The 24,374-nt window shown below is 41.5% G+C and overlaps 1 protein-coding gene across 6 annotated transcripts in view; it reads left to right on the top strand.

The window, feature by feature from the left end:
* Positions 1-24,374, top strand: part of chn2 (chimerin 2) — a 517,847-nt gene that overhangs the window by 346,443 nt on the left and 147,030 nt on the right. For all 6 annotated transcript variants that reach the window (XM_039736389.1, XM_039736390.1, XM_039736388.1 and 3 more), the window contains one exon: positions 23,646-23,677. In XM_039736389.1, the coding sequence (XP_039592323.1) occupies positions 23,646-23,677 (32 nt within the window). The remainder of the gene's footprint in view (positions 1-23,645; positions 23,678-24,374) is intronic.

Here is a 24,374-nt window from a genome sequence, read left to right as displayed (position 1 = left end):
ATTGTGGGGCCTTAGCAGTGTGTCTACCAGACGTTGGAAGGTAGCTGGTGCCCGTGCAAGCCAAAAGGAAGGACCCTGTATTGCCAATGTCCACTGGGTGTACTAAAAGCGTTTTTTTCTTTGGCGGAGTCCGCTAAGGGAATTTGCCAATACCCTTTCGTCATGTCAAGAGTAGTTAGGAATTGAGCGTTCCCCAACCGATCAAGTAAATCATCCACCCGCGGCATGGGATACGCATCAAATTTAGAGACCTGGTTGAGTCGTCGAAAGTCATTACAAAACCTCCACGACCCATCAGGTTTAGAAACTAAGACAATTGGACTAGACCAAGGGCTATGACTCTCCTCAATAACCCCTAATTCTAGCATTCTCTAATTTCCAACTCTACTTCCGCTTTCTTTGCCTCCGGGAGCCTATAAGGTCTCTCTCTGACAATCACTCCAGGGTTAGTAATAATATCGTGAACAATCAACGCAGTACGTCCCGGTATCTCGTCCACAACTTTAGGGACAGACAAGATAGCCGCCTCGAGATCTTGTCGTTGTTTGGATGTCAAATCGGGGCCAAAATTAAGATGGGCACATGACATAAAAGAGAACGAGGCTGATTGGACGAGGGATCAAGTTCCCTGTCCTTCCATGGTTTCAGCAAATTAATATGATATACTCGTTCAGTAGGTCGCGATTAGGTTGTTTAACCAAATAATCAACGAGACCTTTTCTTTCTTTAATTTCATAAGGGCCTTGCCAATGTGCTAACAACTTTGAATGAGAAGTTGGGACGAGTACCATTACACGATCACCCGGGACAAATTCCCGAATGGTGGTGTTTCGGTTATAATAACGTGACTGCGCTGCTTGTGCCTTTTCCAAATTTTCTTTTAGAATAGGTCTGATTTTCTCTAATCTATCGCGTAATTGCGATATATTCAAGAATATTTGAAGTTGGGAGGACCTCCTCTTCCCATCCTTCTTTTAACATATCCAAAAGCCCTCTGGGTTGTCTTCCATATAATAATTCAAAGGAGAGAAACCAGTAGAGGTCTGAGGACTTCCGATAAGCAAACAAAACGAGAGGAAGCAACTGATCCCAGTTTCTTCCATCCTCGTTAACTACCTTGCGTAACATCTGTTTCAAAGTTTGATTGAAACGCTCTACCAATCCGTCAGTTTGGGGATGATAGACAGACGTTTTCAGATGTTTTATTCGGAGTAATTTGGCTACTTCCCTGAACGTCTCCGATGTGAAAGGAGTCCCTTGGTCCGTTAAAACCTCTTTGGGAATACCAACACGGCGAATATCCCTACTAATTCCCGTGCGATGTTTTTGTATTAGCTGAGCGCAATGGAACAGCTTCCGAAAGCGAGTGGCATAATCTACTAGCACCAAAATATATTTAAATCCTTTTAACGAGGGTTCCAATGGTCCTACGAGATCGATACCGACTCGTTCAAAAGGGATATCAATAAGGGGAAGGGGAACGAGAGGAGCTCGCGTCCTTCTAGGAATCCGGCGAAGTTGACACTCAGGACAGGAAGAGCAAAATCGCCGGACCTCCTCGTTAATTCCCGGCCAATAGAATCGGAACTTTATTCTCTCTAATGTTTTTTCGGAGCCTAAGTGGGCTCCTAGAAGGTGGCGTGTGCTAATTCACACACCTTTCGCCGAAAAGTGCGTGGAATTAACAACAACGTTCGCACTTCTCCCTCGTGTTCTGCCACTCTATATAATAATTCGTTTTTAAGTACAAAGAACGGCATCGGTGGCATGGGATCCAAGGTTGTATAACCCTCGGTAGAGACTACTGCATTCCTAATATTTTTTAAGGAATCATCGTTCCATTGTTCCCTTTTAAAAGACGATGGTGTTAATAGAAATTGGGCATTTAAATCTTGTATAGGGTCTTGTGCGACCTTAAGGGGTGTGGTTTCTGTCTCCACGTCATCTGCGTTAACTGCACTAGTTCCGCAGAGGTCGATGGGACATCAAATTCTTCACATTGGGTACCCGTATGGGTCCGTGTTACTGTGGGACATGGCGTGGAGGCAGTCGGAGCAGTATTCTCCATTACTAAGCCTAAATGTTTCTTAGGTACAGTTACGTTATTACCGCTGGTAATTTTATTCCAGTCTCTACCCAATATAACTGGAAAAGGGGGATCCGGTAATACAGCCATGGCCATGCTCGTTAGGTGATGATTTACTGATATGACACATCTGGCCGTTTTATAATACCGGATATCCCCATGAATACATTTTAGACTAGTTTTTATCCTAGTCCACTGTTGCGGTAAAACGAAACGGGTGGCAACAATGGAAATGTTACTCCCGGAATCAAACATTGCTCTTACCTTCCTGCCATTTATAATAACTGCACCTGTATATGGAAGAGATAAAGGATTAGTCACAGTGGCACAATACCTTTCTCCCTTAATTAATGAGCAATCCATGGGCTCGATGGTACAGTTAGGGGACAGATGTCCAATCTCCCCACACTTGAAACAGCGGGGAAGACTGGCACCTCTGTCCCGTCTACGGACGGCAGGTTCGGGAGTTTGTCGGGTGGGCTCAGGAGTTGCCCCACGTGCCTGTTGGGTTCGGCGGGAGAACCGTTCTGATTTCCCTGATTTGCAAGCCGCCCAGTGACGCTCAGTGATCTGGATTAAGGAGTCCATGTCCTCAAAATTATGCTTCCGTACTTGCTGGGCGATATGGTCAGGGAGGGCATGCACAAAGTTTCACATGCTAGAAGCTCGGCCATTTTATGTGAATTATTAATGTCGGGCCGTAGCCAGCGACATACTTTCCCCCAAGCTTCAAAGCCCTGGGTTCTTATCGGTCTCTCTGGATCGAACTGCCACTCCCTCCATTCTCTCGCCTGCTGTTCGAGATACGCCGTGCGCTTGAAGACCTCCTTTTTTAGAGCGTCATAATCAGCTGCCTGCTCCTCAGTTAGATCATAATAGGCTCTCTGCGCGTTCCTTCAGGTAGGGAGCCAGTATGTACGCCCATTCCGACCTTGGCCATGCGTTCCGCTTAGCGGTACGCTCGAAAATCAAGAAGTATGTCTCGATGTCGTCCGATTCTGTTAGTGTAGCAATAGCAATAGGTGGTGGCCGAGCGACCTCCGTCCGTACACCTGCAGCAGCAGCAGCAGCACGAGCGTTGGCTTCTGCTACCTGGGTCCTTGTCTCACCCATCTGTATCTTCAGGGTTTGCAGATCGCCCATGATGGTGCTCAGAACGGTGTTCAGGTCCTGTTCTTCCGACATCTTTAAATAAACAAAGAACAATCCTGCTGGCTACGCCAATTGTGATGGTTATTCTTCTTTAAAAGAATCTTACACAACACAAAACAAAGTTTTGGGGACCGTCCCCATATATTGTCGTCCAGACAATTAAAGAAAATAACGATTCAAAGTCTCGGAGCAAAACAATGAACAGATTTCTTCAGTCAAAATGGCTACTTTATACAGAGAAGGATTATGGGACAGGAAATGGTTGGCAAGAAGTGACGTTGAAAACAGGAACCGGAAACAACGTCATCATGATGGGACGGAAGTGAGGTGGATTGATGGAGCCGGAAGTGACGTCATCATGGTGGGCCGGAAGTGACGTCATCACGGCCATTTTGGAATCCTGGAAGTGGAGGAATTATTTTTCTTCACGTTTTCTGTTCAGCAAAAGAGATTCAGGTAAGTACCACGTGACAACCCTCTATCTCGCGATGTTTCACTCACCTTTAGGCTCTTTGACTGCCTCCTAATCGCACATGTGTGACACCCCGAAGAGAGACTACTTGTCACTTTGAGGTAAGGAAACAGTAGTCGAGTGTGCGCTTACACCGGTGTTATGCACTGAAATGCCCCCCCCATCCCATCCCCCGCCATGGATTGACCCCCTACATAATCGTTATCAAATATTATATTAGAACATAAATTAATAGGTTCATGGTTTACAAATTACATGAGACAATAAAATAAAATAAGCAATATGAAAATATATATGTTGTATATGAAAACATAAAATATTAATATCATGGGATATATCCGGTCCTTTGAGCGTAAATAAACGCGCAGAAAACGAACTAGAAGCGGTTTCCTTGCGTTTGTTGGGTTTTAAACGCCAAGAAAAAGCTGCATGCAATGTTTTTTTGATGCCGTATAAACGCGCTGCCGGACAAATGCACGTCACCAAAGCCCGTGTGAACACTCTCATTGACTCCTACGTGTAGAAAACACTCGGCGCTTGATCCGCGCTCACCGGACGCTACGAACGCAGAAAAACGCTTGATTTTAACGCCCGTGTGAACAATACTCTTTCCATTTCTTAATTTTCTTGTCTCTGTCCACTGATGTGTGTTTTTCTGTCAACTTTTAGAGCTGCTTGTTGTTCTGTTTCCCTGCATTATGAAGGTTAGGTCATGATACTGACTCGCTGCAATCTGGACCTTCCCGATAATGCGTATTTATACCACAGTCAACTGAAAGCCCTAATAATGTGACTGGCTGCACCAGTATCATACATGTGCAGTCAGTTATTTTGTGTTTTACAGTATCTGTTTACTGCGGTGGACTGGTGCCCTGCCTGGGGATTTGTTCCTGCCTTGCGCCCTGTGTTGGCTGGGATTGGCTCCAGCAGACCCCTGTGGTCCTGTAGTTAGGATATACTGGGTTGAATAATGGATGGATGGAGTATCTGTTTAATTAATTTAGGCCACTTTGCAGAGATTTGTCAAAAAGGCCAAAAGAGGTCCACTGTAATTCAATTTTGTGTAACAATAAAATGTGTAAACTTCCAAGGGCTTGAATACTTTTTATACTTTTTAAAGGCACTGTACAGGAGATGAAGATCCATGTTACATGAGTATACACAGCAAGAAGCAACACATTTGTTATCAGATAAGCTGAAAACTGACCAAGGCACACTTTATTTAGTCAAATGTCCTTTTTGGATATTCGGTTACATCAGTGGCTGTCATCATTTCAGTAGATCAGATGGTTCCTATTGCAGCTCATATATAAGGCACATTACCTGCTGCAAACCCACCATTCCATTACACTTCAGTTTGCCTCCATATTCAGTCCCCACAAATTCAGGATTTGGCTCCTGGTACCAGCACTCTTCTCCTGTACCTCACTGCAGTACACCACAAAGTCTCTAAGGAGCTCACCCCTCATCTGGAGGTACACACTCAGATTGATGGTGAACGCTCAGATGCTTCTGTCTGCCTGTTAAAATAAAGTCCTCAGCAGTAGTTATTAGTGAGATAAAGTATGCAAATGACAGCCACTCAAGAGAAGTCCTTCAAAGTATAGCAGACTCCTGAGTCTCTGCTTATAAAACCTACAGCCTGGAAATCAACACCACCAAGACTCAGACCCTTTAGCCAACTTCTTCCAAATCATGGCAATCAGGAAGTATCAATCAAGATCAATGATGCCCCTTGGAGCAAGTGATTCACTTCCCAAACCTTGGTAGCATTATGTCTTATAGTGCCACCACTGATGAGGAAATCACCAACAGGATTCGTGCTTCCCATAATGCATTGGTAAGCTGTGTTGTCATGTTTTCAATAACTGTGGTTTGCGGACAACTGAGCATGCTGTTATTATGCAATGGCAATCAGGAAGCTCTCATATGCCTCCAAAACTTGCACACTATATTGCTGACATTTGAAAGCTCTTAAAAGATTCCAACAAAGCAGGCTTTGCTTTATTCTTGGAGTTATCTGGGAAGACAAGGTTACCAACGTTTAGATTCTCTGTCGAACAGGCATGACCTGTATTAAGACAATGATAGTCCAATTGCAGTGGGTTGGCCATGTAATTGAAATGCCTGACACTCGGTCCGCTAGTTTACTCTGTACTCTGAGCTGGCAAGAGGCAGCAGAGCAGACTGTTCAAGAGATTCAAGGGTCACATGAAAATAGCTGGAGGTTTTTGCCAATGACCACTCAACCTGGAGGAAAACATCATTAGCTGGCTTCCATTTCTTCAAAACCCGAAGGATGGAGGCAAAGGGAGAGAAGACAAACCCAACTGACAGCCATTGCCAAGGGCACCGTGGATCCACCAACCTTCCAGTGTACAAAATGCCCCATGAAAGGTCAATCATGTCTGTGTCCACAGGGTAAGTGCCTCATCAACACCTCTTCCAGAAACAACCCAAGCTTTTCCTAATTGGCCTGCCATCCAAGTGCTGGCTGGGCCCAAACATGCTTAGTCCCAGGTGGAATATCTGATTGGTGCAGGTGGTATGGCTACTGGCACTCTGGATTTTGTTCAAATCCCCACAACCTGCATGTTAAGTTCATTAGTGACATTAAACTGGACCTGTCGGAATGAGTGCGGACGCGTAAGGAAGTGTTCCCTGTCTTGGACTGGCATCCCATCTAGGGCTAAATCCTGGCTTAATTCAAGGGATCAGCTCCATTTTCTCGCAAACACAAAAATGAATAAAACATGCCCAGAAAAGGAATGAATGGCTGATGGATTTTTTTATTTACTTTAAAGTGTTGTTTTCACTATGTTCATTGTTTTAGATGTCCATTTGTCCATCTGTATTGAGTTTTACTGGAATCAGTGTACAGATGTCAAGTAATATTTTTCCTTTGGGCAGAGTAAAGAGTTAGCTTTGCATGGTCTTATTTTTATCTTATTTACAGAGCCGTCTTAACAGTATCATGGGCCCCCAGGCAAAGTAGTACGCTGGGGCCCCCAAAACAGAAACATACATTGGACCCTGTGCTTCTGAAGCCTCTGACCAGTGCACATAAGTTGAGATGGCGCTTATATGAAATATTCATATGATATTTCATTATGTCCTCCATTCGCTTTGAAAACTAATTAAACCTGTTAAGGGTGATGTGGCCAAAGCCCATCTCGGCAGCATCAGGCACAAAGCAGGAACCAGCCTTGGGTGTCAGTAGCAGTAGCCGACCATAGGCCACACTGCCATAAACATCCATACTCATTAGCACGTCTTCAGGAAGTGGAAGGATGACGAGGGCTGACGACTGTGGGACACAGCATTGTGATGCAGTGTTACACTTTTACAGTCTTAAAAAGTTAAGACATGCTTACTGTAAATGGTGAAAGTAAAATACCTTTTCTGGAAAAAGAAAAATGTTACCTTATGTTCTAATGAAAATTACCTGTATATCTTAAGCAATACATTTCATTATTTTTTACAGCCAAGTTCTGTAAAATCAGTGCTTTTCTATCTTCAAAATATGCTACATACCGTTTATTGATATATTGCAGTTACACTGAAACAATGGCTATTAATTTTACAGTGTAAAACTGTTAAATAGCGAAGGTAAACAACTGTAAAATGTAAAACGGTAAAGCGCTGTTTCAGTAACACCAAAGTTACGAGATTTGCATAAGGACACGCCCCATTTACCGCACCTTTGAACAGGAGGAATTCAACTTAAACAGAGTTAGCAGACTTCTGTTTCCCTGCGTGCTGAAGGTGTTTTGAGGTTATGGACGCTGATTTATGGTGGGTTGTATTCGATAAGCTGGCACACCTGTAGGACACCAGACACCCCAAAAACAAACTTTACTTCTCCTCCAGACAATGCGCCATAACTTGCTTAAACATTGAAATCTTTTCAATTTATGTAATTAAATGATACAAGTTTGCTGTTGGCTGTTATTACTTTACTGATGCAAACTGTGTACTGGTGTTTGGTCCTGCCATTATTTTCTAAGGGTTTATAGATTGACATATTTGTTACAGTACATGGATTTTGGGTTATAGTTAAATGTTCACTTTTATTAGAATGTGTTATATAGAAAAAAGTTATTTACTATAAAGTTACACCATAGACCTAAAAGTATTGTTACCTGATTTTTTACAGTAAAATACTGTCAACCACAGTTGTTAGTACTTTACTATAAATTTAACATTATTTTGTTTTGCAGTGTAGACTTGTGTGTGAAAATGAAGTGAAGCACGGGTGTAATAATGGCTACAGCAGGAATAAGAAAACAGTCACCACAAGGGCCAATGCCCAGTATTTATACAAAGCGATTGTGATCCCATTTGAGGACCAACTTTTACCCTGCCGCCAGCTGATTTCTAATAGGGCAAAGGTGCTGCCATCATTGTGAATGAGTGGCTTGTATCATTAATCTTGTCATTGCTTAGCTTATCAGAACAACCACTGAGCCTTCTGCCATGGATATTAGTTACAAAATGACGGGCAGCTCCCTGGGACTTCACTCAGCACTTTCCTTTTAAATTTCTCTAAATCAATGTGCTGTTTATTCATGAAGAACATACTTTTGTTTTTTTTCAGACTTTTCTGAAAACTTTATTAGTTTTAATTCATCACACTTGTTAAATGCGTTATGTGTTAATATTTCTTCTATACCTCTTCTATGCCCATATGAATTCAGTGCTAATTAAAATAAGCTGTATAGATTAAATATTTTATGTTATGAAGTAACTCTGTACACATTTATGGTAATTATAAAGGCACTAGCCATGTGCAGCCAACTACGTTGCGCGTGTTAAAGTTGTCTGTGAAAGGCTCCCTGTTTAAATGCGGCTGCCAGTCGTGAACTGGGCCCTTCATCGCACAGCATTATGATTTTTTATAAGGAAAACAAAATTACAAAAGAAGAATCCGAATAGTTATTATGTGGTGGTGTAGGAGCATTTCTGCTTCTGTCCATTCACAGTCCGTCTTGTTTTCACGATGCTATCGTTTCCTCTCACGATGTCTTCTCAACCTTTCTCCAATCTTGCAGGTTGCTTTGTGGCAATCCAAAGAGTAAGGCAATATACATGGAGCAATGGTTATAAAAGGGGACACATAGGTATCCAGGCTCTTTAAAGCATAAATTGGGATCACTTCACTGACATGTGAGCAAGGCACGGTACAACTGTTTGACGTGCAGCACTCGCTGGCTACAACGTAACAATAATAATTTCCGGAACGTGCTGTTAAGTTGTCATTCATTTTACCCACTCTCTTTCTTTTATTCACATGTTACGTAGGCACATACCTTTTATCTTCGCCAATCTCATTCTCTAACTAGGCCTCAGGTGCTAACCAGCGTAACACTGTCCACCATCCCTTTCGTTATTCTGGCACATTTTTGAAATCCATGAGTAATAACAACATACTAAACTGGAAGGTGGTCTACGCATGCGTGGAATTCGCAGACAAACACAGATCAAGATCTAAATGAAGATCTCTTTAGTTAATTTAAAGCACAACAATTTGTTTAGTTTGAATGTCTGTGTTTTGAGGTGTAACTGGAGTACTACAGTCTTCAGAAGTATAAGCCTGGAGGAAATTCTTAATGCAATGCCTATGTTTTAGCTGTCTCTCTACTGCCATCTAGTGCTGCTTCTTCTAATTCATTCGCGGACAAACAAAGATCAAGATCCAAATGAAGATTATATATACAGATTGATGACTTCACATCCTGGCCAGGTCTCCACGCCTACATTTCTGGTTTTCTTGCAGTATCTTACTGTGTGTGCTTGGTGGTCTTAGATTGACCAAATGGAGATGTGGGTGGGAGTGTTTCCTGCAATAGGCTAGCACCCTGTTCACAGCTGGCTCATGTCTTATTCCCTGCTGAGGTGGGATTTGGACCTGTCAAACCCTGAACTGGAGTGTTTGAGTATTCATGTGCAGAGAATGGAAGAACATTTCTAAGATTTAAACAATGTGTTGTATTATACAACATGTGTACCATTTACACAAGGCAGGACTGATCCATGAGTTCAGACTGTTTCTTCTTCTCCTTCTTTCTTCTTTCTTCTTCTGCATCCTTGCATCATTGGGCATACTGTATGTTAGACTCTGCCAATCTTTCTACATCGTCATTCTCATCTCCAAAGCCATGCCTTCTATCTCTGTGATATTCTTAAGTCTTTTGTCAAACTTCGCTATCTGCCATAAATAAATGAATTTCCGTGACTCATCTTTTATATTCCAGATAAATAACTGGCCCTAAGTTGAAGGCCCTATTACAGCTGGTTCCTCAAAACTTATAGTCACTTGGGGAGCATGGGTGACCAGGCAGAACCCCCTAGCACTGTCTGTGCTGTTCCACAATCCCATCCTTTGAAAGGATCATCTCTCCAAAGTGGGATGCCATGTCAACAAATTAGAAGACATGCCACTTAGAGTTACAGTGGTCTGCTAGTGGGTACTCCTACCACTTACTCCAAATTTGGATGCACAGGTTGAACATCCCTAATCTCAAATTCCATAACCCAAAATATTCCAAATTTTGAAACTGAACCTGCCATTATTCAGTTGTGACAGTACTGTAGGGGTAGATATTTCCCTGATATTTCAGATTAGGGGTGCTCAACTTGTATCATATGCATGTCATTGCAGAAATTGAGACTTGCCAGCCCAGCCCAGGTGAGTTTTTTCCAGTTTTTCATTGTCAAATTTTACTGATCCCATGGACATTGTAATCATCTTCCATTGCTTAGCTGATATGAGGGGAACCTGCTGTTGTCTTCTGCTGTTTGTGACCATGCATATAGAGGGTTGGATTGGTGGATGGATGGATGGATGGATGGATAGAGAGAGAGATAATACTTTATTAGTCCTAAGAGGGAAATGTAAGTTTTTACAGAAGCTCAGGAAATATAAAAAAAACAGCCAACAACCTCTGTCAAATGCACACAGAAAATTACAAACAAAGGCAAAAAAACTTATGACTTGGCTAAATATAAAAGAGCAGTCACAGTGAGGCACTATAAAAGGATATTACTGCAGGCATGAAGAAGACCCTGTAACGTTTGACACCTTTCTACTGAAAAATACGAACTCCCTCCAGCAGGTCGACAGTGTGTCCCCTAACTGAGCCTGCCTTCATTGTCAGCTTGTTGAGTCAGTGGTCCTGTTTTGAAGTGAAGTTGTCAGCCCCGCACACCATTGCACAGAAAATCATGCTGAGCATCACAGTTATCGAACATGTAAAGGATATCACTACCCACATTAAAGAAATGAAGTAAGAGAAAAAGAGTCTGCTCTGCCCTTTCTTATACAGATCCACTGAGTTATGAGAGCATCAGACCTGCCAGCCATTTTGTGATGACACAGGACTGTTTGCAGTAGAGGGCAAGTGTACCTAATAAAGTGGACACTGAGTGAATTTGTAGAATTAAATGCAACAGTGGCAGTAAAATAAAACAGTTATTCTATCCGTAAAACCCTACCTTTTCTGGTTTTAAAATCTTGTTTAAAAATGGCAAAGGTGTTGCATCTTTATTTTAGATTAAGATCAAGAAAATGTTTTTTATCGATCCTGACCACACACGCGTCATTTTTAGTTTTACACGCTCACTCGGTGGAGAAGGAGAGGATGTTGCATGCTGGGAAAGCGTAGTGGTTTTGTTGGTGAGATTTGGATTTGGATTTTATTTGGCTTTGTTTTTTGAGATCTGATCATCACCATGTTGTTTCCTGGCGGTCTCCAGCGCTCGTACTGTATATTCTACGGTTATGAACAATCTTCCACTGACTTAGTGATTAGCAGAATCTGTCTAACTGTTTGTGTGTCAACTTGGGACACATTTTGTTTGGACTGGCATTTTAGGTATCGCTGTCATCTGTGGGGTTTTTTTGTATTGTCAAGGCTCTGTATTTTGTTTTTATTTTTCATTATTATTCTTTGTTTTATTTTTCACCGCCTTGTGACTTTTGTCTTTGATAGGTGCTTTATAAGTACATTTTTACTTTACTTTGCATTCCATCATTTTTTTCATTAGAGACAGTATTCTTTAGTATGAACAAACTTTACAACTGCAGTACAAATTACTTGTCTTATCCAAGAGGAGTGTTCTAGCGTTGGGCCAGGTGTATATCCTTAAGTAACGTTCAAAGAATTCACTGACTTTTTTTAAATTTAAATTAACTAGGTGTAAATATTAAGTTAGGTTTGATTCATTGAAAGCACTGGGACAGACTGGTGCCATGACCAGGGCTGTTCTCTGCCTTATGCCCTGTGACATCCTGAATTTGATGGATCAGGTTAGAGAATTAAGCACCTTGAGCATGGGAAAGGTGCCGTATAAATAAAATGTATTATTATTAGTATTATTATAATGTTATTCTGTGCTGTGTTATGTCATGAAATTAATTTGTGGATCAGTTTATTTATTAGTTTGTGTACTAAATGAAATGGATTATTATGTTTATTATTATTATTGCTAGCAAATGTAACCAATTAGCAGTTATATGAGGACTCATCAAGGAACACATAATTAATAACCATGAAGACCTTTGACATTTAGAGGATTAGGCTAATTTGGCTTTTGAATGTGCGGTTCAAGAGAATGGCAGTCTACTTACAACAATATGTCGCTGACGAATCGTTATTGGGGGGATCCTCCTGATCCTCCAGTGCAAAGTCAGTTCTCATGTCACCTTTGTCAAAGTATAACTGACGCTGCCAAGTAGATGTACTCTGCTCTTTGTTAACCTCATTTGCTGCAGCCCACCTGGCTGACATTAGCTCAGCTCATGTATGGCATAATTCTATGAGCCCTCAGTTTCTGTACTTGAAGGGATGACCTTATGAGAGATTCAAGGCAGCGCTTGGACTTCCCAGTCCTCCTTGAGATATATAGTATAATGGCTATGGCACTATATAAACTGGCTGGTGCAGTGTCATAAAAGGCATAGCGCAACTGATCTATCCATCCGTTTTCTGCCACTTATCTGGGTTCTGGTTGCCCAGACATCCCTTTTTCCTGCCACCAACTCCAACTCCTCCAGAGGGATTCCAAGGCAAAGCTGTAATCTCTCCCTGTCTCCTAGGCCTGCCCCAGGTCCTCCCCCTATGGGACATACCAGAAACACCTCTACAGGGCGGCAACCAGGGGGCATCCTAATCAGATGCCCAAACAACTTCAACTTTTGATGTAGAGCAGCGGCTCTGCTTTGAGTTCCTTCTGAATATCTGCGCTCCTCACCCTGCTCATCCAGACACTTTGTAAAGGAAACTCATTTCTGCCGCTTGTATCAGCAATTCAATTGTTTTAGTCACTGCCCACACCTTGTGTCCGTAGGTGAAGGTAGGAATGTTGATCATCTGGTAAATCAAGATGATTTTCTTTTGGCTCAGCTCACCATGACTAACCCATACAACGTCCACATAACTGCTGATGCTTCTCCGATCCACCTGTCAATCCCTGTGCCCGTTTTCCCACACTTGTGAACAAGGCCCCTAAGATAGTTTATCTTCTGCGATTGAGGTGCCACTTCATCCCTAACCTGGAGAATGCACTCCATTCTTTTCTGTCTGAAAACCATGGCCTCTGTGGAGATAATTATCTAATTATCCATTAGATAAATATTTCTTCATATACTTCACAAACAGGTGTAAACTAAGTAAAGATTTTATGTTATTGATGGGCTGCTAATCAACATCCATACAAGTGACTCCACCAGTTCCCTGTGCCTTCCCGTAATGCATTTGGTCAAATTAAATGAACTAACACTCGGTGCATATACAGCTAATCTGTGATGAAGTTATAGCAGCTCTCAGTGTTGTTGCCCCTCATTGTTATTATCACTCATTTGGCAGATGCCTTTTACTTGAAGCAATTGTGATGGACATAATGGATGGACTGGCATCCCGACCGATATAAAGAGAGGAAAGACGGCATGGATGAATGCACACGCTAGCCAGGATGGTTTCTGTTTCCTTTCCCAGTTGCAGAAAAGATGTAATAGATGAACAGTTGAAGTCTTCCAGTATGACAGGTGACAATGCTCTTCTGGTCCAGCTCCAGCTTGGACAACCACAGGGCTGCATGGCACTGCCTTATTCTACCTTACCCAAAAGTGCTTTCAGGGTGCAATATTCTGGCACTATAAATCCTTCCAGGTCTGGTATAAAGACAGCCCCCAATACCCCTCCACCCCACCCCCTTACTCAGAAAGCAGGAGTCGGGAGGAGGTGGACAAAGTTTGCCTATTAAGAGTGGAAGAGGAATTGCAATTGTGATTGTGACTGGATGTGTGGTAAATTTGTGAAGAAAAGATTGTGTGAGATACTTCATTATAAGTGAACGTCCATTTGAACCAGAGATTGAATCTGTGCAGTTGTGTCTGGTGTTTGGAGGCTCTGCTACATGCCATACAGTCCACACAGCTTACAAAATCAAGACACGTGCTGGCCATTGCAGTGGATGGCAAGACAATGGCAAGTCATCAGTCAGTAAAAACGTACAAATTAGACGCTGTCTCCTCTTTTGCTGAATCATACTGAACCAGTAAATTGCCATCATTATATGAGGAAGACATTTCAAGTGTGAGGGATGGCACATCACCACCAACATGTGAGATAACCCCCAAGACCGCGTGTCTCTGATAATGCGTATCATCCCTGCCATCAAATTGAGACAAATTGTCATGTCTGGTCCTTCTCCGGTGGCTTGCAATTCTCCTTTTTGCATCAAGTTTTATATCAAGCCACTTTTTCTTCACTTCTGGGAGATTTGTTTCAAGAACTGACATGCAATTTACTGCTGTAGCAAACTTCCCAGGGTTTTTTTATTAGTTGCTGACACGCCATGACTGACATTGCTAAAGAATGCACACTTTTTGTTTCCAGATTGCAGCTAACAGCACTTCATTTTCCCTTTTTTAAGTTATCTTTTCTTGGTTTTTATTTGTTACTGTTGTTCACTTTTAGTTTATATGGCATTTATGGCGTGTTGATTCATGCTAAATGTAAAATATGCATATGTGAGTCTCCTTCAGTAGCATTTTGGAGTTATCGACAGGCCCACATGGATGCAATCAGATTTAATTTAAATGCCTTTTTAGTGGAAGTGACTTCATTTCTTCAAGGCTGATCTTTTAGGAGTAACAATGAGCAAAGCCCTATAAACATTTAATGACTAAAAGCCAAGGACTGCACTCCTCTTCATGCGGCTCCATACCCATCGCCAGTCCTGTTAATTAGGCCGGTTATTATGTGAATCAGTGGCGAGTTCTGCTTGGCTCTTGAACTCCTCGCTTAGCTGAACATTGCGTTGTGTGATTTGACCCTGTCCTCTGAAGACTGATAATGAAGCCATCATGCGCAATTTGACAATTTTAGAAATGACTCTTTCAATATTCTGTGGCACACTGGTGTGCTTGTTAAAATTTTTAATTTATGCACATTTGTGTTTATTTCTGTAGCAGTCACTTTCTTCAAACGTTACTTACAAGTTTCATATTCATTGACATAAATGGCCTGGGTAGTCAAGCAAGAGTAAAAAAGACATTATGCTTCTATGAGGAAGCAACAAAAGGATATGATCAAAGTGGAGCTTATGATATTATTTATCTGGACTTTCAGAAAGCATTTGATAAGGTGTCACATGAGAGGTTGGGCATCAAGTTAAAAGAAGTGGGAGTTCAGGGTGATGTTTGTAGAATTGGCTCAGACACAGGAAGCAGAGGGTGATGGTGCGAGGAACCTCATCAGAACTGGCAGATGTTAAGAGTGGTGTTTCACAGGGGTCAGTGCTAGGGCCGCTTTTATTTTTAATATATATAAATGATTTAGATAGGAATATAAGTAACAAGCTGGTTAAGATTTGCAGATGATATACCAAGAAAGGTGGATTAGCAGATAATTTGGAATCTGTTAAATCATTAGATAGACTTGAACAGAAAATTTAAAATTTGAAATTTAATGTCAATAAATGTAAATTATTACGCATAGGAAGTAAAAATGTTAGGTTTGAATACAAAATGGAAGTTCTGAAAATCGAGAGTACACCTTATGAGAAGGATTTAGGAGTCATAGTGGACTCTAAGCTATCAACTTCCCGACAGTGTTCAGATGCCATTAAGAAGGCTAACAGAATGTTAGGTTATATAGCACGATCTGTGGAGTACAAGTCCAAGGAGGTTCTGCTCAACCTTTATAATGCACTGGTGAGGCCTCATCTTGAGTACTGTGTGCAGTTTTGCTCTCCAGGCTACAAAAAGGACATAGCAGCACTAGGAAAGGTCCAGAGAAGAGCGACTAGGCTGATTCCTGGGCTACAGGGGATGGATTATGAAGAAAGATTAAAGGAGCTGAGCCTTTACAGTTTAAGCAAAAGAAGATTAAGAGGAGACATAATTTAAGTGTTTAAAATTATGAAGGGAATTAGTACAGTGGATCAAGATGGTTATTTTAAAATGAATTCATCAAGAACACAGGGACACAGTTGCAATACTTGTTATGGGTAAATTTTATACAAACATTAGGAAGTTTTTCTTTACACAAAGAACCATAAATACTTGGAATAAGTGACCAAGTAGCGTGGTAGACAGTAGGCCATTAGGGACTTTCAAAACTTGATGTTTTTTTAGAAGAATTAAGTGGATAGGACTGGCGGCGAGCTTTATTGGGCAGAATGGCCTGTTCTCGTCTACATTATTCTAAAGTTCTAATGTAAATTGTAACATTACAGCTTAAAAAAGTAAAATAACAAGAACAAAATGTTAAGGATTTAGATTTATAAGAGACAAAATCAATGTAAATGATTACCTTCTAGTGATCTGTTTGGTTATAGTGGAGACACAATCGGTCCACAATTGACACGTCGGTCTCATCCTCCTGACAAACTAGGGACAGATTAAGCTGAACTAGTCTGGTGCAGAAAATGGGATAATGGAAGGTTGTAATGGTTTGGCAGCTCCTCCACTGCAGTGCTAGGCCAGTGTTGGCCAAGGAGTTGACTTGTGCCTGTCGATAATGGCATTATGAGATGATCAGTAGCAGTTGACCCAAGATGCCTGCCTGGCAGTGGTTTGTAGGCCAAGATGGCCTCATCTCCTTGTAGTCCAGTAACACGCCACTAGGGACATGAATGAATGTGACAATCTGCCTGAACCTAGCAGTCAGTGGAGAACGGTGTAATGTGACCAAGTAGCCATTCTATTTCTTACTAAACGGATTTTTAAAAGCAAGTCATTTTCCATGTACCATTTTCTAGCAGGACCATGGTGGCAGACATAGTGCTTTCCACACGCTTGGCTGTTTCTCAATTTTTCAGAGCTGTTATTACAGAGAAAGAGCTCTGAGAAAATCCTACAGAGACAAATGATGGCTCTGTGCATCTAGCATGTTTGAGTACAAGTCTTATTTGTAGATTTTCTGAGAAAAAGAAAAGGCTCAGCACCTTTTAAAACTGACAGGCAGGTGCAGGAACAGGAAAATAAGGGCTGCTCAAGCAAGAAGTTTAATCAAAAGCAGGATTTAGCCTCGGCAAAAGTGATTGGTAGCAGTGAAGAACTGCAAACACTGCAGTCAAGCAGGACCAAGCAGTTTACCAAAGACAAAGGCATTCATTTTAAAGGATCATATTGCCAAGTCCAAGCTTGTGCTCATTTTCACATTCATCAGTGCAAAGTTGATTGTATTGAAATCCCCCAGGCCCATGACAGTGCCAGTAATTTCTTTTGAAGCGGAGGCAGCATGGCATCCCAGTCCTTAGTCTTTTTCTGCAAAATCTTCATTGAATCCATTGGCAGGTGGTGGCAGTTTGCTGGATAAAACTCAGCACCATTTGAGTTGAAGCCCCCAGATGGCGATCCCAGAATAATACAGCATGGTCCGAGCTGTTCTGTCATTACTAGTGAAGCACATACACTTGCAAGACATTGCAACTTCAGACATGTCTGTTGTACTCACCTGGACTTCTGAAGGTGTGATGTGTTGTTGTGTTGGGCGCACTAAGTGCTGTCAGGCAGGAAAGGGTGGCACAAGGACAGGGCCCAGTAGAGGGAGCATGTGCTGGCCATGGTGACATTCATTGTCCTGCTAGTATTAAAGGAAAGAGACAGTTTAAGGTTCATTTAGAACGTAGTATAAGAGCTCAAGGATGACTGGGCATTGGAGACATTTGGACCCCTGCTGTATACCCTATGCTTCCATAGTGCCACTCAGGGTACCTGGTTCTTTTAATATTAGCTCTAGGGTGAAGACCTTAGGAATTTTTGGGGTGTTTCCCCCTGAATTGACCCATCAATCCCTACCAGCACACATTTGAATCAGGAGGTGAATAGAGCAAGAGCTCACTGAAAATTAAATGGGGGAGCAAATCCACCATACAGACAGGCCTTGGGATTCTTCATTTGGTCGTCCTTGCATTGTGTGTTATTTTTATTAAATAAATGCACTTTTTTCAATATGTCAGCCTTTTGGGCATCATTCTGTGTTAAAATAGGGGTGGCATGAGAGCACTTCCATCAGTTACAATGTCATCATGATGGTGTCAACTACATGAAGTAACATTAGTAGTCCAGATCCTTTTCTTTTGTAACCATTTGAGCATTTCCTCCTGCCACGTCTTAGTCTGTGTCTCCTACCTACTAATACATGTCAGTGCCATTTGCTCTTCTACTGGCAGCATATTTAAGGAAGCCCCATTTTGGATGGGTTTTTTTCATGGTGGTGTGACAGTTTGGGTTGGCCCTATAGTACTGGGTCCATCCGGGAAGCCTCTTGAACCCGGATTGTCGATAGTCATGACTGGGATGAGCTTTGCAGATGAGGACAAAGCACGCACATAGCAAGGGGGAGGTCTAAGGAGTACTCTAGTGCTTTTATTAAAAAAAAAACAGTCAAACAAAAAGTGTTCAAAAAGTGCAGTACAAAGTTCAATGAATAATAAAGACAACACTGTTAACAATAAAATATTTCCGTCAAAAAAGACTAAAAGTAGTAATGGAGTTACGTATTAATGTAACTTATTGTCTGTCAGCAGTCCAACTTGAAACAGGACCAGATAGATAGGACTTTGGCTGTTTTAAGACCTCACTGTTACAATGAATTTAGCATCTTTACATATATTTTTTTTAAAAATCAGTCTTTAATTTATTCATAGACATAAATAAATAATCCAATAAAGAAGTGTAAAGTGTTGGTTAAAGGAATCATCAAAGAAATAAGCCATTAAAATCAGCCTGATTGACCCCTCAGCCCCCTCCTAAGCACAGGCCACACACACATCTCTCTGGGTCTCCATTCCCATCTGTCTTCTTCCTTTCCTCACACCAGTTTTCTCTCTCTCCTGCTTTTCCTCTTCCTTTCATTAACCTCCAATCTTTCTCTTGTTTTCCTTTTTTCTGTTCTACCCTAACACTTGTGCTTCCCTTGTAAAGTGGGGTGAGGCGCAGATGCAGTAATCACAGCTCCAGCGCTAATGAGGGGCCCGGGCGAATCTGCTCCCACATCTCGTGATGAAGCCGGTCACACCACACTACCACTCCTCACCCAGAGACGTGAGTGTCAACTGTTATTTATTTGAAACTTGGGAACCAGCCACGGACTTCACTTTACCACATGTGCTCGCCTTTTTTTGTATTTATGATGTCCATTGGTAGTCACGTGTTCAAATATTGTTGTGGTGTTTGGCGTCATTGCACTTCCCCTATATAAGATGGCAGCCCTGCAATGCGCACGCCTGCATATCGAATCAAACTCAAAGCCTTTTATCAATGAACATTTTCTTGCTTAGGAAATAAGGACAGACATTTTAGAGTAGGGACTGAGTAGTTTTGAGCTTGATGTTTGGATTTTGTATTGTAGTTTTGGTGATCGGTTTTTCTGGTCTTTTCTGTATCTTGACCTCAGTCTGTCCAACAAGCATTCTTTGTCACCCCTTTTTAAAAAAAGTATTTCCATTTTTCTGGACATTTTTTCAGCATTCAGTGTCTGCTGCAAGAACTTTAACACTAAGTGTGTGTATTACTGACAGTCCACAACATTGTCTCATTGAGTTTGTCAAGCTTGCTTGGTACAAGATACCCAACTTCCATGCCTCAGAGTCACCATCAATACGCAGTGATGTGACAGCGGCAGACTCACACTGACCAGTTTGGAGAGACAGCCATGTTAGCAAAAGAGTGGAGCCATGAAGAGTAACACCAGGGTCGAACACCTGGGCAGGCAGGCCATAGAGTGGCCCAGAGCCGCTTTAGCAAGAAGCCTTTATTACGTATAATATGCACCTCTCTGCAACAAACACCATTACAAGCTTAAAGTCAAATATCTGCATTTTTTTATATTTTTGGAATTAGAGCAAAAGCAAGTTGTGATTTTTTCAAAGTCACTGAGGGGCTGCACCATCCTCAGCCACTCGGCCGCACTACCTTAAGATTTATGACTGAGTCACTCGTATGAAATTATTTCTATTAAGAAGCAAGCGGGTATTAGCACATTAAAGAAGAGTTTGATTTGTTCGGCGCGAGCATTTCAAATGCAAATCGGTGTTGCTGAGGATTATGAAGCCCTTGCAGTTTATGCAGTTATCAGTGGGCATTAATCTCCTGTCTTCATGGATTTTAAAATTTAATTTCTTGTTTAACTTTGCAGAAGCTAAGTGCAGGGGAGATTATTATCATAGAATTAGCAGTTACTGGCCCTACGGTATAAATACCTGACTAAAACTGACTATTTAGGTTTTCCTTTTTCCCTAATGGGCAATTATTCTTTTAAAAGCAATGTGCAGATATCTTTAAAGACTTTCCATGAACAGAAAATACATTATCAACTGATGCTTTGATTTTAAAGATCTTTTTTTTTCCTTTTCACTTTTGCTCTTCATTCAGTTTTACATGCTAAATTATAAGGCAATTTATGTAGGTATATTGGACATGAGTAATAGAAGATTGCAGCACAAGAGTGGCATTTCACTGGAGAAATTCCTCACTTCCTTTGCAGACTGTTAGTTGCTTAGCGCTTAACACAACATTCTCACAACAATTGAACTCAGTTCAGGGTTTGGGAGTCGGAGATGACTGAAGCAGCACAGGACACAAGGCGAGAACCAACAGTGGAGGGAGCGCCAGTCCACCGCAGGCTTCACTGGCTTAAGGACCAAGTCATTAGCCGAATAAGCCGTAATGGTACAAGTAGTCAGGCGCAGAATAGGTGTGGAGCTGGGGGCGTCCTGACGGGAAGTCGAAGGAGGACGAAGTCCTGGGAATGACTTACAGAGAGCACATAGTTAGACAAGGAAAGTTAGAAATGCAGAAAAGGAACCACACATTCCACACTTGTATTATTGGGGGCAGCTTGAGACGGCTACCTATATTAAGACCCCTGTAAATAATAATAATAGATTTTATTTATACAAGGCGCCTTTCTAAGCACTCAAGGACACCGAACAAACAATAAATAAAGAAAACACATTAGAAATATAAACAACAGAAAATATAAAAATTAAAACCAAACGAAGCCATTGTAATCATAGAGAAAATGCCATTTTAAAGAGATGGGCTTTATTTTTAAATTTGAAGGTTGAAAATGATTTGATATTTCTAATCTCAGTAGGTAATGAGATCCAGAGCTTGGGAGCAGAACGGCTGAATGCTCTGCTCCCCACGGTGGTTAAATGGGCGAGAGGGACGGTCAGGTGGATGGAGGAAGAGGATCCAAGGTTACGGGAGGGAATGGCAGCATGAAGAAGATCTGACAGATATGGAGGGGCGAGGTTATGAATGGCCTTAAATGTTAACAGCAGAATTTTAAACTCAATTTGAAACTTAATCGGGAGTCAATGAAGCTGCTGTAAGACCAGAGTAATATGGTGAATAGACGAGGTTTGAGTAATGATGTGGGCAGCAGAATTCTGGACCAGCTGAAGCTTATGGAGAGATTTATTAGAGAGACCACAGAGGAGTGAATTGCAGTAGTCCAGACGAGAAGTAACAAGACTCTGAACAACAATGGCAGTGGTATGGGGAGTGAGGGAGGGGCGGATGTGACTAATATTATGTAGGTGGAAGTAAGCAGACCGGGTGATGTTATTAATGTGAGATTGGAAAGATCGAGTACTGTCAAGGATGACACCCAGACTGTTGACCTAAGGTGAAGGAGAAACAAAGGAGTCAGCTTTGGATAATGATGATCTTGTACCAATGAGAAGAACCTAAGTTTTGTCACTGTTTATTTTAAGAAAATTTGAAGAAAACCAGGGTTTAATTTCAGCAATGCAGTCCATAAGCGAAGCTGGTGGGATTATCTGTCCCTTTTATTTTTAATGGACTCAGATGCTGGCTGGAATGCCCAGTTTTATATGGTTAGCCATTGCAGTACTTTGAAGAAGACTGAAAGTGACCCCAGGTGGGCTTAATCCTGGGACCAGACTTAAAAGGTCTGAGAGTAAGGATGATATATGAACAAGGGATCACTGGCTGTGTGTAGAGGCACCAATGAGAGAGAGAAGGAGAGAGACAAAGTACTGAAAGTAAGAAGAGAGCTGAGCTTTAGTGGGGGTCTGGAGGGCCACAAGATTTTTTTGTTTCTGCCTTTTGATGTTTCTTTGGATCCTTACCTAATTATCCCTCTTGTACTAATTATTTCTTTAATGTAATATCTTTGTTTGACCCTCTCATTATGGGTTTTGAGACAGCTTTGGCCCACACACACATTTCTTCAGAATGTGGTGGGTTGTGGGGGGGACTGGAATACAGACATGGAGGCAAACTCCATAAAGACTGTGATAAGACCATGCTAAATCTACTCAGTTTATACAAATACTAGCTGTGCTGCCCCTCTAAGTCAGGTTGAAAACTGATTAATCAGTGTAGACCTTAACGTTACCATTTACAGTGCACAGTCTATTGGAATGTATTTTGTAATGCGTATAGTAATTAAATTCATTACATTTTTCATTTCAGCAGATGGTGCATCACAAACATTTGTAGTAACAAAATGTATTACTGCAAGTGTTTGTGATGTGCCATCTGTTGGAATGACAGATGCATAGCAACCGGACGGACACGCAGACGCTTGTCCTTTAATTATGGTGGATTAGCCCTAGCAGCACTTCCTACCATCTGTGCAATGATGGCGGTAATGCTGGATGCCATGTACAGCGCTTATGACTGGAAGTCCAAAAGAATGGTGAGAAAATAGACAAATCACTCGCTTTTCTGGATGTATGTACCTTGTATGCTTAAATCCTTGTTGTATACAAACTGGCATGATTGTGCAACTCCTGATTGAGTTAAACAACATATTTCAGCAGAAAATAATTCCTTAGGCTCAATATTTTGAGTAAACACTGTGCCTTTTCTTGCTTATTTGTTTTCTCTTTCTTTGTCAGTTTCATTTCTCTCTCTTTCTATTTTGGCCATGTTTAATCTTTCTAGCCTTTACTGATTAATTTTTCACGGTTTCCCCTTCATTTTTTGGACTCTCATTGTTTCATGTTACAGTTTTTCGTTTTCAATAATCTCTTTTGTGTTCTTTGGTTTGCAGATGTGCTTGGCTTATTGTTTCTTAGGTCTGCTTCTGTTTCTGCTTCCCCTTGAATTATGAAGGTCTGTTTTTGTCGGAGCATTTTTAGATTTTTTCAATAAAACATATGTCTGTATGCAATGTGTAGTATACTGGATGTTACTTTTTTGGCTGTGTTAATAAAGCTTAAAAGGCCTTGTATCAAATTCATACTCTCTGTATGTTGTAAATTTATTGCATTTATACGGTTCATTATCACTTATTGAAGGAGATCTCATGGCATATCATTTTACCAGTTTGTTGTAAAGCGATGGTCAGATTGCCAAATACGTGTCACCATAATCACAATATGCTGATCATATGCATGGCTGAATGGTGGCCACCGCTTACTGTACTGTGTTTTGTTTTTCTGCAGGTGGAGAACAGACCCAAGTACTACGGCAGAGAGTATGTATATTTTTATTTTACTGTGTCACTGATAAGCAGAGGACCAGGGTTACTTCACTCAGTCCACAGAGAGACATAGTGGGCACAGGTTTTCCTTGTAACCAGTATATTTAAGGAGAGGTTCTGCATTTTTTTTCAGATCATACCACTCACCAGGGTCTGTGTTGATACCTGAGACTCAGTACCCATAAGAAATGTCATGGAACTAACTCAATGTTATAAAAATTGTTTTTCAATAAATAAAATCTCCAAGGCTGGTAAAGCACAAATATCAAATGAAGCAGAATAAATAACAAGCCCTAGTCCTACCCCTAGATCTGGTCATTAATTATTAGGTGGGGTGGTTTGCCCTCTTTTCCACCTCCCAATCATTCTGCTATAATCGCCAAGAACAACTTCTCTTCTCTGTTCCTTCTTGACCCGTCTGACAGCTGCTTGCACTGCCTACCTGCCATTCAAGCCTTTGCCTCATCTCACATTCTGATTCAGTGGGCTTCTGACAGGGAGCGGCCTTCACCTGTGATTAAGTCCTGAGGCCATCCTCTGAACTGTTTTGAAAGTTGTGAGACCCCCAGAAGTCTATGAAGCCTCCTGGTTGAAGCTGCTCTGGTAGTTCAATTTCCAAGGCCCCTGACACCTCTGGTAGGCCCCGGCTGTCTGCCCTCCATTGTGTGCTACATGGTTCCACCTGTGATGA

This window comes from Polypterus senegalus, chromosome 15 (genome assembly GCF_016835505.1).
Source record: "Polypterus senegalus isolate Bchr_013 chromosome 15, ASM1683550v1, whole genome shotgun sequence".
In the NCBI taxonomy this organism is placed as follows: Eukaryota; Metazoa; Chordata; class Cladistia; order Polypteriformes; family Polypteridae; genus Polypterus; species Polypterus senegalus.
Note: the sequence above shows the minus strand (reverse complement) of the source record. Positions and strands in the feature narration are given on the sequence as shown.